Source organism: Scleropages formosus, chromosome 8, assembly GCF_900964775.1.
Source record: "Scleropages formosus chromosome 8, fSclFor1.1, whole genome shotgun sequence".
NCBI classification, from domain to species: Eukaryota; Metazoa; Chordata; class Actinopteri; order Osteoglossiformes; family Osteoglossidae; genus Scleropages; species Scleropages formosus.
The window spans coordinates 22,280,092-22,293,306 of record NC_041813.1 but is presented as its reverse complement, the minus strand read 5'-3'; the positions used below and the strand labels follow the sequence as shown (position 1 = coordinate 22,293,306).

At 42.0% G+C, this 13,215-nt stretch overlaps 1 protein-coding gene across 3 annotated transcripts in view; it reads right to left on the bottom strand.

Annotated features, from left to right (window-relative positions):
• The window catches only part of tsnare1 (T-SNARE Domain Containing 1), a 148,488-nt gene that overhangs the window by 63,066 nt on the left and 72,207 nt on the right, over positions 1 to 13,215 (bottom strand). For 2 of the 3 annotated variants that reach the window (XM_018756973.2, XM_018756975.1), the window contains exons 5-8: positions 12,243 to 12,333; positions 10,989 to 11,063; positions 10,687 to 10,743; positions 1,099 to 1,254 (exon numbers count right to left, since the gene is read on the bottom strand). In XM_018756973.2, the coding sequence (XP_018612489.1) occupies positions 1,099 to 1,254; positions 10,687 to 10,743; positions 10,989 to 11,063; positions 12,243 to 12,333 (379 nt within the window). The remainder of the gene's footprint in view (positions 1 to 1,098; positions 1,255 to 10,686; positions 10,744 to 10,988; positions 11,064 to 12,242; positions 12,334 to 13,215) is intronic. The other variant, XM_018756974.2, reaches the window with a different exon arrangement.

Below are 13,215 nucleotides of genomic sequence, written 5' to 3'. Positions count from 1 at the left end.
GTTGCAGCCATATGTTGTGCCAGTCTGTTCAGACAGGGGATGGGATGAGAGTGTCAGCAGGAACAGCCTAGCGTTCTTTCAAGAAATGATCACGCCAAATAGATACAGCAGCTCCTATTACTTCCCGACAACACGATTACTTCTTCAAACAAATGCGGCAGCAGTAACTGCTGTGGGCCCTGGTGCTGCCTTGAACAGTGGTCTACAGTGAACGACAGCAAAAGACTACAACGTATATCATGAAATAATGCATTACCAAGAATAAAAACTTAAAAATAGCAAAGACTCATGCGTCCGTACCAACGTCTCTCCTTCTGCCAATGTAATGCACACATTGCATTTTCTGTGAGATGTACGTTGCTTTGGAGAAAAGCGTCTGCTAAATGAATACGTGTAAATGTAAATGTCAATGTAAGTAGGGTTGCACAGGTTGGGGTAGTATGGGATGGTCATGACTGTATGGATTGGTGGGATGCAAAATATAGTCATCATCTTATGTTATGTTATGTTATTCCTGTTTTCCCATGAAAGTCTGGAGCCACAGAACCTGGTGTGCCTTGTTCGTTTGGTAAAGGGAAAGAACACACACGCACAGTGGGAAGCTGAAATCTATTTTCCTATTTTACTATAACGCTACCTGAAACCAACACTGATCTGGCTCTTTTCTTTGCTTTTGATTCAAATTATTTTTGTAACACAGAAAGATAAAGCCTATATAAATTAGACAGCAAAACATGCATAGCATACAGTGCAGGCATAACTCCTCAGGAAATATATTTTCATATAGTCTGTAGCTGAGGCCTGAATGACACACAACATTATAATTTACTTATGACATGTGTCAGGGGTTGCTATGGCATCAAGGCAATTATCTGTTTCGACAGGTTATTGTATTAAATAAAAAGAGAGGTTAAATAAATGGGTCCTAATGTTGAAAAAATAGATAGATAGATAGATAGATAGATAGATAGATAGATAGATAGATAGATAGATAGAGGGAATACTGATGGGACATTCTAGATGGACTATCAATACAAAGGATAATCTACAGTAGGTTTCAAGGAGCCAGTCGTATGGGTATGATATTGTGAAGCCTACCTCAATCTGCATCAGTGCCTCTTCTCTCTGCCGGAGGGCCTCTACGTCCTCCTCACTGATCTCCGACAGGAAGGCTTGGCTGCTGCCATCCGCTGCGCTCTCCCTGCCGAACACAGGCTCCTCATCACACAGTTCCACAAATGATGTCTGAGGGCCCTGCATTCAAACACACAAACGCACAGGTTCTCAGTCATGGACGTACAGACATGCAGATTGCACAGATATACAAAGAAGAAACATATGATAGAATAAATCAAAAAAATATATCATTCACCTTACATCAGCTGGTCAAAAAGAATTTACCAAAGAGCTACACCTGGGGCAAACAGCAACCCTGAGGTTGTGAGTCATTTTTCTTTTGCCAAATGCAGACTTGAATGTACAGCAAGCTCTTCTCATGGTCACATATACTCTCTGAAAGCTGTGTCACGTGTTGTGGCTGAGGGCCATAGCTTTTCCCGCCCACCCAGACAGTGGCCACACCTTGATCCCCATCCTTCGATGTTTGACCTCTGCCAGTCAAGTGGTTGTGACCCACTGTGGCCTGTTCCCATGAGCAGGACTTCCACTAACCGCAGACAGTAGACTGTAGACAGTCAGTGCCACCCCACCCCCCTTACATACCTTCTGTATGGGTGGGCTGCTGTTTGCAGACACAGATTTGACCAGGGGAAATGAAATGTGAGCAAGAGTCTTTTTAAACCAAAGCCCTCTGTCCTTTGGTTCAGCGCTTTCTTTGAAAGATTTTTTGCAATGATTGCAATAGGTGGGGGTCCAGTGAGGTGAAGTCAGTTTTAAAGTTACTTTTGAGTTTTCAAATGAAGATTCTGGAGCAAGGCTGTCTGCGAAGTCTTGACCAGTCAGATAAGACAGGCTAAATAAATTTTATCCAGCAGCACAAAATACACAAGAGCTGGTCCATTTGGCGACGTCTGTTGCCTTTAGTAGACTCCAAGCCAAAGAATCCAAGACCAGCTGTGCATGATGATACACCAGATTTTCCCTCAATCTTACAAATAGAGACATTGATTATTTTTGAAAGGATCTTTGGTCATTAACCTATCTGTGGAAAACACGGTTGTGTCATTACTTATTCAACATGATTTGTAAATTTAAGAAGTGAAACAGCTGGATATTTGGCCAGAGCTATGTAAGTTAAATACTCTTTTCATGAGAACTACATCACACCCTCTGTGGAAAGTGATTTTGTATCCTTCAGTTTACAGGCCTCTGTACATAGGGTTATGCTATTGGCTGCTTCTGACATATAAAGTTTTATTAAATATCTGTGCTTTGAAAATACGGGGGGGGGGGTGCAGTGGCGCAGTGGGTTGGACCGGGTCCTGCTCTCTGGTGGGTCTGGGGTTGAAGTCCCCCTCAGGGTGCCTTGCGACAGACTGGTGTCCTGTTTTGGATGTGTCTCTTCCCCCCTCCAGCCCTACGCCCTGTGTTGCTGGGATAGGCTCTGGCTCCCTGTGACCCCAAATGGGACAAGCGTTTCAGACTGTGTGGGTGGGTGTGTGTGAGAAACTCTTAAGACTGCATAACACTGTATAAAGCTAAAAGAAAAAGAGGGTTTTTATCTGTAGTTAAGAGCCAGGGCTCAATTCAGTTGCAGTACAGTTTATACTAGAAAGTGCACACCTGTCAATTTTTACCTAACACATCTGGTATGAAAATTTATTTTTATTCCTTTCAGAGCAAAGTATGTACTTTTATTAAACAAATTAAAGCTTTTATGTATTAATTTTAGGCAGTAACAAAGAATATTAATTCGTTCATCCCGATAACCTCTTTTTCTAATATTGGATCATGCCGGTCCGAAGCATATCCCAGAAGCATAAGTTAAGAGGCAGGGTAAAAACTGGATGGGACACCAGTCCATAATACACACTTTTTTACCTGCACAAACTACGGCCAATTATGAGTTACAAATTCAGCTGAAACATGTGTCTTTGGAAGGAAATATGACTATGGGAGGAAACCAGAGCACCCGGTCACCTGCACACAGAGAGAAAGTGCAAAATCCACCCAAATGGAGCCAGATGCAAATCCACATCTAAATTAATGGCCCAAGCACGGGAAGTCACCAGCTTACGTGCGGCATAACCATCCCGCCCAACAAAACATGCCTGACACTTATTTTCAACGCTCGAGAAACAGAGCATGACCATAAGTCACATATGCTTATGCTAACAATATACTAACATTTGCAAAAAAATTTCAGAGATGGATAAAAAGCAATCAAACTGATTCCATGCAAAGCCCTAAAAAGGAGCATCTACATCTACAACTTTCCAGGTAGGAAACACCTTCCTCAGTCTGCAAAGCTTAAAATTACCATTAAATATCACTTCCCTTGTTTTAATGATTTTCTTTCCCGTATCGTCTTAAGCAACTTTTAATTTATTCTGCTGCAGCAGCAGTGCCCGACTCATGTGCGGTGATCACCAGTGTGTGCAAGCGTTTGTTCCAACCTAATTAGAATCTGGCATTTTTAGCAAAATTAGCTGAACAGGTACTTTCGTAAGCTTAATGACATTGTTGTCTTCCACATGAGATCTGAAGCGTTTGCAGTTCAGATTTACTGATCACAAACAAAGCAATTATCTTCTTAATTAAGTGTGACCTATTTCCTGATAAAAGATGGAAAAAGGAAAAAAAAACTGAAATCATTTTGTCACTATAAGGACTTGGCACCAGTGTTAAAGATTAAATTGCATATGTAACTAGTTTGTACAAAACAGCATAAAGTCCTATTTTCTACTCTAGTTTATGAAAATTTCTATTTTTGACGTATTGGTTTGTCCACAGCTGTCCCCGACTTTAGTCACAACACTTATTTTCCTGCAAATTTAGGAGTCCAGAAAAGGGTAGAATTTTTTTCAAGGAAATTGCGCTTAACTGTGGGAGTCTGATGCAGAGAGCAGCGCATTGATCTAATAATATTGGTAATTATGGCTGCATGATGCCACTGAAGCTCCAAAATGTTACATGAATTATAGCTCTTGTGCTCCATACAAAACGCGTGACCCATCACGATGTTCTTAGGCACTGTGACACATTCAAAAACTTCTCAACCCCCCACAGTGCCTGCCCTCTTCCCTGGTTCTTTCTCTCCGTACCTACAGTACTTTCTTCCTGCCTACTATCCTGTTCATTTGAATTGAGAATTCAAGTCATACACCAAGACCAATGCAAATGTCGGGAATACCGCACCCTGATTGTGGCTGAAATTTCCGTCCTCCCCAAGGCAATATGGCTCCTTTTCATGAACATGTCATTCGCGAATGAAAGACAGATCTACGCAGAATTAAAATACTCTGTCTTCTCAGGCCAAGGCTTGAGGATCATAAGGAAGTTGTTCTTAGCTCTTATACTATTCTTCACAGTTATAAGATGAACCGTCTGATCTCTCTGCTGTCCTCTACCCTGAGAATAGCGTAACTGACCAAGTGAACAGAGCTTGTTTCTGGGCAGCGGGTGTGAATATTTATGTCAGTGGGCAGCTGATGCTTTTCTGGACCCCAGTTATGCATGTTGCCTTTTGAGAGTGACTACATTATGCTTGGATTCCACTTCTGCATCATCACCTCTTCGAGAGGGATCCGCCATTAATAGTGGTACCAGAGAGACAAAAGTGCACACAGCCTTTGTCCCCATGATGCCCATGTCTATTCTTAAACGCGAACACCGATCCTTTTTTGTGCAGTGAAAGCCAGGCTGCGGTTGACCACACGGAGGTGCACCATTCACACCGGAAGGGCCCTTTTGGCCCTCAGGAGCAAACAGGACAGCATCTCTGTTCTCCTCAAATGCAGCAACACAGTCTGAGTCAGGGCTGAAAGTAAGCACAGTGACACAGAACTGTCAGGGAAAATCAAAGTGTGTCTTGCATAAACTGGACAGGATGTGATCATGATGGTCATCATGCGTATCGTCATACATATTATACTAGTGAAGATGATGATGATCAAGATGAAGCCGATCAATGACACTCAAAACTTTTCCAGATGTAGCAATTTACGAAAATTGTTAGTGAACAATTATTTATGATGATGGAGGTCCTACTGATATTGATCATGATAAGGACATTAAAACAATGTCGGTTAATGTACCGGCTATTTGTTTAAAATATATTTATAGTCAGGAGCCAGTTTAAATTCTAAGAAAAAAAAATGCTTTTTATGTTTGTGATAAGATTCAGTTGCTTTTGCAGAACATGTTTCAAAGAAATTACTGTTTAGAAGCATAAATCTAATCAGAGCAAAACAGAAATGGGAGAAATGTGTTTATAAGCATTTATGTTCATTTTTGTTTGGTTAGGGAATTTTTAAGCTACATGCGGGGTCTAGTGAGTTTTGGGTTGATAACTGTTACTCTGTCATATCAGGTCAAGCGAGTGCCACTTCAATCTTTGAAAACTGCTGGAAGGTGTGGGTCAAAAAAGCTAACTTGCAAATCACCAGCAAAGCGGGAAAAATCTGCAATAATTAAGCTCTGCTTTCGCGTTAACTGCATTTGTGAACTTTCCGAGATAAGATCAGCGATTATGCTAACACAAAATGTTCTCAGATTCCTGCGATTAAATGAACGAAGATCAGCATTAGGGGAAGTGAACTCCTGAATATATGTATGACTGAGCTCTTAAGTCTTCAGATCACTGATTCCTGCCCTCCTTTCGCTGAGCAATTATTTAGAAGATGCTGAGGATACAACACTTTTAGCACAACAAACATTAATGTGTGAACATCTCCTCCTTCATATGAGTGCTGTTGACAAACTCCTTTCTTGAAATACATACGTACCCAAAGATATATACAGTATACATGCACGCATACATACATAGATGTGTGTGTTTGTGTGTATATATTTTGTTGTGTTGATCAGGCTTGTTAACAGGTTTTCAGTTGCATATCAGAACAAACATTAAAGGCTGAAAAAGTAAATAAATGAGAAAATCAACCCAGAACTTTGTGACCTCTAATCTGTTTTCTAAACAGTTTTATAAGAAAATGTGCTTTATACAAAAGCCACAAGGATTCAGCCTTCATGGCGGACGATCAGCAGAACTCAAAGGGAGGGTGAAAACACTCTACGCCGAAGTAAAACACCTGAGCTCAGTCGGAAAGCAGAACAGCATTATTTCAATTATTCATTATTCATTTCATTATTATCTCAGGTTCAAGTTGAGTGAAATTATGTAAAAGAAGTTTAAATATTAAAAAAAAAAGAACATGAAATTTCAGTGACTGTCAATATCCTTTTACAATGACTTAAACAATATTCTTCATAATTTCGTTAGGAACATTAAGCCCATGACATAAGCATCAATTCTTGTGTTCACCCATCATTGAAGACCACATAATTTGAATAGTGTGATTACACTAACAGGCGACACAGTAAAAAATTCTGAAGAAGTTCTCGCTCCATCAGCGCTAAGCTGACTAATGATGTCATGTGTGTCAATAGAGGGCTCAGCCTTCTACTGCAGCCAGTGTGTATCAGTCTGTGAGAAAGCAGTTAATGGAGTGTGATGCACAGAAATTTGAGTGCGGGTTAGACACAGATAAGAATATAATGAAAATACAAATGACTGCTGTATAAAAAAAAGAGTATGTGTGCTGTAGTCAAAGATGAATGCAACGCAAAGAGATAAATATGGTATATATAAAGGTATGCAGGTATTCAAGTACATTTTTTGCAGAGAGTGAGTAAAGTTTTGAGAGTTTTAGAGTGTGAGGAAGGGATCAGAGGTGGCTAGGTAGTCAATAATAATAGACAGTCAAGAGTAAAGTAATTTTGGTTACTTTTCAAAAAAAAAAAAACAGCTGTCTTTTGTGGATTTCAATACCAGTCACAGCTTTCCCCTAGAGCAAAACAAATCAGAACGATTTGCTGCAGAAAAGCAATGAAAGCATATTGAAACAAATTTCCTGCTAAAAAAATTAAACATTGTCAATTATGGGGGAAAAAAAAAACAGACTTTCTGCCATAAGGACAAACAAGACTATGGGGGGGGGGCAAAAAAAAGCTAGTCAGTTTTAATTTAACATTAAAGAGTTGTGTTAAGAGTATTCAAGTAACGTGCAACCTTAACACAATAATCACATATAAGTTCACACAATTTTACCAACATCCAGCGAGTAGGTCATGGTTTCAATCCCCATTCAGTCTGTGTGGAGTTTGCATGTTCTCCCCGTGTGTGCGTGGGCTTCCTCCGGGTGCTCTGGTTTCCTCCCACAGGCCGAAGACATGCTGTTCAGGTTCCCCATAGTGTGTGAGTGACAGAGAGAATGTGTTCCACTGATGTATGGATGAGCAACCCATTGTAAGTAATGTATCTAGCAGTATAAGTCACCTTGGTGAGTAAGTTGTGTGGGCTGATAACACTACAGAGTTCATTGAAAGTCGCTTTTGGAGAAAAGTGTCTGCTACTTAAATGTAATTATTGAAAAACACTGGCTCTGCGCTGCCTTGGAATGTTTTTAAATAAAATGACTCATTTTTATATCCTGTATACATTTTTTAGAGTTATTTTCAAACCTTTTACTTACTATTAACATATGAAGAACATGGACCTCCATCTCCGTTACCACAGCCCTCATGCTTAAAATAATGAAACAGGAGCGACTCACCAAATGATGCAGTTCAAAAACAAGACCAGATAAACCTCCTATAAAATACAACCCTCAGAAGATGGCAGAAAGATGGTTAAATTAAGTATATTTAAATTTCTTATTTCCTCATTTCACATTCCTTGTCTGAATAAACTGTATTCGCAATCAAGGCAGCATAAAAATCATCACCGAGATGAATTTTCAATGCCGAACTGCGACAGGTGAGCACTAAACTATATATAATTGCAGAGCAATGTCGGGCCTTGTGGCGTTATCACACTCAGAATACAGCATGTTATGCTAGCCACATGTGCAATATTCCATTAAAAAATCTGCGGTAGGCTATCGCCATGAGACAGTCAGTGGTGTCACATCTAGTGGTAATGGCTTGTAATATTGGTTTAAATCCCCCTCCCACTATGGTTGTATGGTCTTTGAGCAGCAAGTGTTTGCTTTGAACTGTTCTAGTTCCCAGCTGTAAAAATGGGTAAACAGATGCAACTAACTCTGAACAAAGCTGTCAACTTCAAAACAAACGATGGTTAACAGCTATGGGTGGCGATGCAAAATCCGCCAAAGACGCCAGCTGATACCGAAGGGATGTCTGTAAAGGTTCACTTAAAAAGTGATTCTTATTTTTACAGAATGTTAAAATGTTAAATGTGATAAATTCGAAAGTAACAAGAAGAGGGTGACAGCAGCATAAGGGAGTACAAGAAAAGTTTAATTCTTTAAAAATGCACTTGATTAAAAGTAAGAAGTGCCAAAACCAACTCTAAAGAGTGCTGCTGCACAAGAAATTTACTTTAGAATCAGTAATGGAGTTAAAGTGACTTGTTATTAGCAACCTCTGGAAAAGACATGTGATGGTGATGCAGATATGTGAGTGTCATTGCTGTGGGACTAGAATTTCCTGTTTCCACACATAAAGCAAGCAACAAACTCCCCAAGCATCCTCACCATCACAGTTGTTGTCTTGGTAACTACTGAAATGAGACATCAGCTGAGATTAAGTTCAGATTCCCATCTTTGTCTCACTGCCGTACATTTGCCTGCTCTTATCTGCTTCTGCCAGACACCTGGATTTGGTTCTGAAACACTGAGTCCTCACTCCACTAGTCTCCAGGTCTTTTCTGATCCTCCTGCGACTCCCTTCTGAAATAGAGGCCGGTATCGTCCCATCGCCGTTCTACTATCTATGTTATTATCAGATGTGCAATCCGAAGGGATGTGGGCTGAAAAAGACATTCTTTCCTTGTGTTGAAACAGGTTGTTCTTTCAACTGTTTAGTTTACCTGAGCTCCTTTCGTAGGAAGTGTGTCTCCATTCAGTGGCCAGACAGTTTTCAGTACAGCGTACAAGAGATTTCACCGTGTGCGTGTGTGTACGTTGCTTCTTTGGGCTGTTCAATTCCTGTGGAACGAAGTTGCGTTTCTGGCTGCCCCCTAACACTAGCATCCCTGCGATATGGTTCCGGTTCAGCGGCAGTCGCAGCCTTTTGAAGGAGTTTCAGAACAGCTCAGGTCTCTTACCGCGTGCTGTGTGTGAGATAGGAGAGGGGCAGGAAGGCAGGGGTCCTACGTGCCGGTGTCCGTGCTGCCGAAGCACACGCAAACCCACTGATCACCATCTGTCGCTTTCCATTGTGCTGATACTGCATTCTCGGGCCAGCCTGCTGTTCATGGTACAAAACACTGGACCGCTGTACTGGAGGACACAGGACATATGCATCGCATTCCCACCTACGCCCCTGCCATTAGTCGCAACTTTCCAGGATTTGCCAGGAGACGATCGGAACGCTCGCCGGTCTAAATTTAAGTCCGACTACATCGCTCACGGCTAAATTTTCCAGTGAGCATTTCGAACCTATGCCACGACACCCTTTAGTATTTATTTTCAAGTACGGGACTCTTCGTTGTATGAGACACACACATGTGGTTGGCTTGTCACATGGCAAGAGAAAACGACAGCTTTGCATTGTCAGCAAATTGCGTTGTCTTTCCCCCATTGATTTGTCCTTCGTCCTTTAAGGAGTGATATATGACGACGTATGAGAATTTGACAGCTGTATTAAATGTGCCACAGGAGATCATCTTGATTTGGAGAATCACATGCTAATGGAGTTCTCTTGGGTGGTCTCCTTGTGACTTAACACTCAAGATCCTTTGTAAAACATGCTACATCGACTGGATTTTGACATTGTCGAGCACATCACCAACACCTCGCCTAACCCCACAGTTATTTCTCTCTAACTGTAGCCACCATTACTTCAGGAGATGCAGGGGAAGGGGGTAATGACCCCATAAATGCAAACATACCCACAGAGAGAAGCTCAGAGCATGCAAAATCGTGTTGCATTCTCTACGCGCTCCTGGGGCACAGCATCAAAGAACAATTTAAATACATACCATCCACTCAGACTCACACCTATAGACAATACCATTTATCTTGACCTGTGTGAAAAAGACTATTATTATCATTATTACCCACCTGCTGGCTCAGCCAATGCACTTTATCGAAAGCCTATGATTTTTTAAGTGCAGTTTTACATGTTAGCCTTTTATCAACTGGCACTCGTGTGTCTTTGCTGAAGCACGCTGGGAACTTTAATGTACAAATCCAGTTCTCTTTGTGGAGACTGAGCCTACAACTTTCTTCTAAAATTCCAAAACGTTTCCATTTTTATAATTTTTTTTTAGCTCATATCGTTACATACAAGCTACTGACACTTTCGCCCTTCTAAAGAACTGCTTATTTTACTTGAGAAATTCAGGTTATGACCCATGCTCATGGGAAGAGCCACTGGGTCACAAGGACACTGCAGCCCAAAAGACAGGCATTCCAACATTTTCACAGGGGTGCAGGGTCACTGCCAACCAGTATGAAACAGGGGTTCTTTTAAATACCTCTGTGAGTTAACTGATAAATGAGACCACGCCAAATCAATAATGGATATAGCCTTTCTCACCTGCTTCCTGTCTTTCTGTGCTGGAGGTAGCAAAGCCCTGGAACGGTCTGCAATTTTCTGCAGAAAGAAGGATGGCCATCAGTCAAAAAAAGAACATGGAACAGAAACCCACAGGTTTGTGTTGCTTTTGAATGAACAACACAGATTTCCAGTACTTTTCCATGCAAATTATTTTATCCCTAATCCAATATTTCTGGAGAGTTGACTAAAGAGGCTGACAAACTGCGATATGTCTCATTAGATTCCAGAGCCTAGAAATGGCTGAGTTCTGTAAAATTGTGTATATCAGAGGCAGGCATTACTTTTTGCAAGTCGCCATAGCGCTGCACCGACTCGGAGAGATCCTTCTTCAGTCGGGCCAGACGGAGACGATCCTGCTGAGAACAAACACACAAAGACCAAATGGAATAGAGAGGCATAAGAGATCCTTGTATCAAGGGAGGCAAAATGTATGTTGGAGGATATCTTCTTTGCCATTAGAAACGAACCCCACAATTTTATTTTTCTGATAATGTTAAAGACTAACTGTTTGCTTTTTCGCTAGAGATCACATACCTAACAGCTACTAGAAATATCTGCAAGATGGACATGTGTGGAAACTAAACAGTTTGGCCAGTGTAGGCACAAGTAAGGTCTGTACCGGAGTGGACCTAACCGCAGTGCGTGGGAACCACAGAGATCAATGACGACAAATGAAGACGGACGGACGTGGAAATGCTATTGACAAATAAATGTGGAAAACTGTTTTAAAAAAGCCGGACTCTGTTTTCTTGGCACAGGTCCTATCATCGGCAATGTCTTGCAGTTAGGGAATCTGCCCTTGGTCTCGCTCAGAAAAGTTCTCAGCAGAGCTCCCAGGAGTCTCAAGAGACATGACCTCGTCCCACCCGTCCATTACAGTACCCTTATAGCCTTGAACCAAAATGACAAGAATTCCCCAGCAGTGCCCTCCAGTGCACGTCGAACCATTTCTGTCCCCGTGCTTTACTTTTTAAAAACCTCTGCAGCACTTTTAGAACCAATCCCTCCCTACCTTACATTCATTCTCCATGAAGATGAAACTAGGGAAGAGAACTCACTGTGTGTTGAGATGCAGCTGTGCTGCATTGTGAAATGTGAAAAGCAAGGAACCGACATGCACGACCTAAATGTGACACTAAATTTCCCACAATTCCTAGCCCTTGAACAAAATTGTACCCATTTCCTGTCTTCCAAGGGATGAAACGATTGTGTGTAGAACTGGCAAGTCAGTATGTAGCCGCCTTCTGCACCCCGAAGACAGTAACTGACACAATAACTCCTCTTTTCTCCGCAAACTTTTATTAATGCATTATGAAGTTTGGCTTTCAGCCATTTTTTTTCCTTCCATATCTGTTTGTACATCGCTTTTATGCTGTCACATTGCTAACATATCGGTATACTGTTTGTTTTCCGCTCAACAGTTCTTTGGATACGCGAAGGGGCGGGTGGGGGGGGGTATTCACGGTACGGCAATACAAACGTTTGAACAGAGCTTCAGGATATCGAAGTGATTTAGAAAGACAGGGCGGGGATACCCGAGAGGAGCCGCTGATGATGTCGGAGAGCTGTTTGATGAGCTGACTGGTGCTGGTGATGACTCTATTGGTCTGCTGCTGGGTGGAATGCCTGAGAGAGAGAGAGAGAGAGAGAGAGAGAGAGAGAGGAGGAAGGTAAACAGCAGGGGAGAGACCCAGAGGGAGAAAGATCTTGAGACTCGAGTTCTTAGGATACAAAAGTGTGACAAAGTGGCCAGGGTTACAAATAGTCAGCGTTACAAATGAAAGCTCGACTCTGCGCCCGCTGCAACGTGGCACACGCTCAGTCGCCGCTCCAGCTGCACGTTACAGAGGGAGCAGCGAGAACATTTCTCAGTGTGCAAGTTATCATCCTGCAGCACTTTTCAGCGACTCCATTCCTCCGCCCACTTGCAACCCCTAACCAATCTTTTCTAAATGAACTCTTAGGCCAGCAATCTCTGTAGCGGTGTGGGAAAAACAGTATTATAATCAGTCAATTAAGTGAGTCGGGTCAACGCACTGGTTGATGGGGCTCAACTTTCACCCTGAAACACATCCCCTGCAGTGTGTAAATCCAGCATCGAGATAATTATCACACGAATGACAATGAGAGAACCCCAGCTTCCACTTAGGAGACGCGTCGCTCAAGCTGTGGGCCACCACAAAGTGTTACGGGACATTTGTAACTGGTTAATCAACCAAACCATCTTTGTTCAGCTATGCTGTTAAAGCTCCCTTAGTTTAAAACTCCATACATTCCCACACACAGTCTAATATGAGAGCACACACCCACACATTACAATACCCCATGGCCTTAAACAGCTTTAAGCCAAAATGACAGGAGTTACCCACGAATGCCCTCCAACGCAGGCGGAATACCTTTTCCCTCCGCCTCGCCAACTCAACATCACCACTTTCTTTCTATTTCCTTTAACCCACTATTCCAGTCTTGCACTTATTGTTACACCCCACCGGAGAAGAATCACGTGCT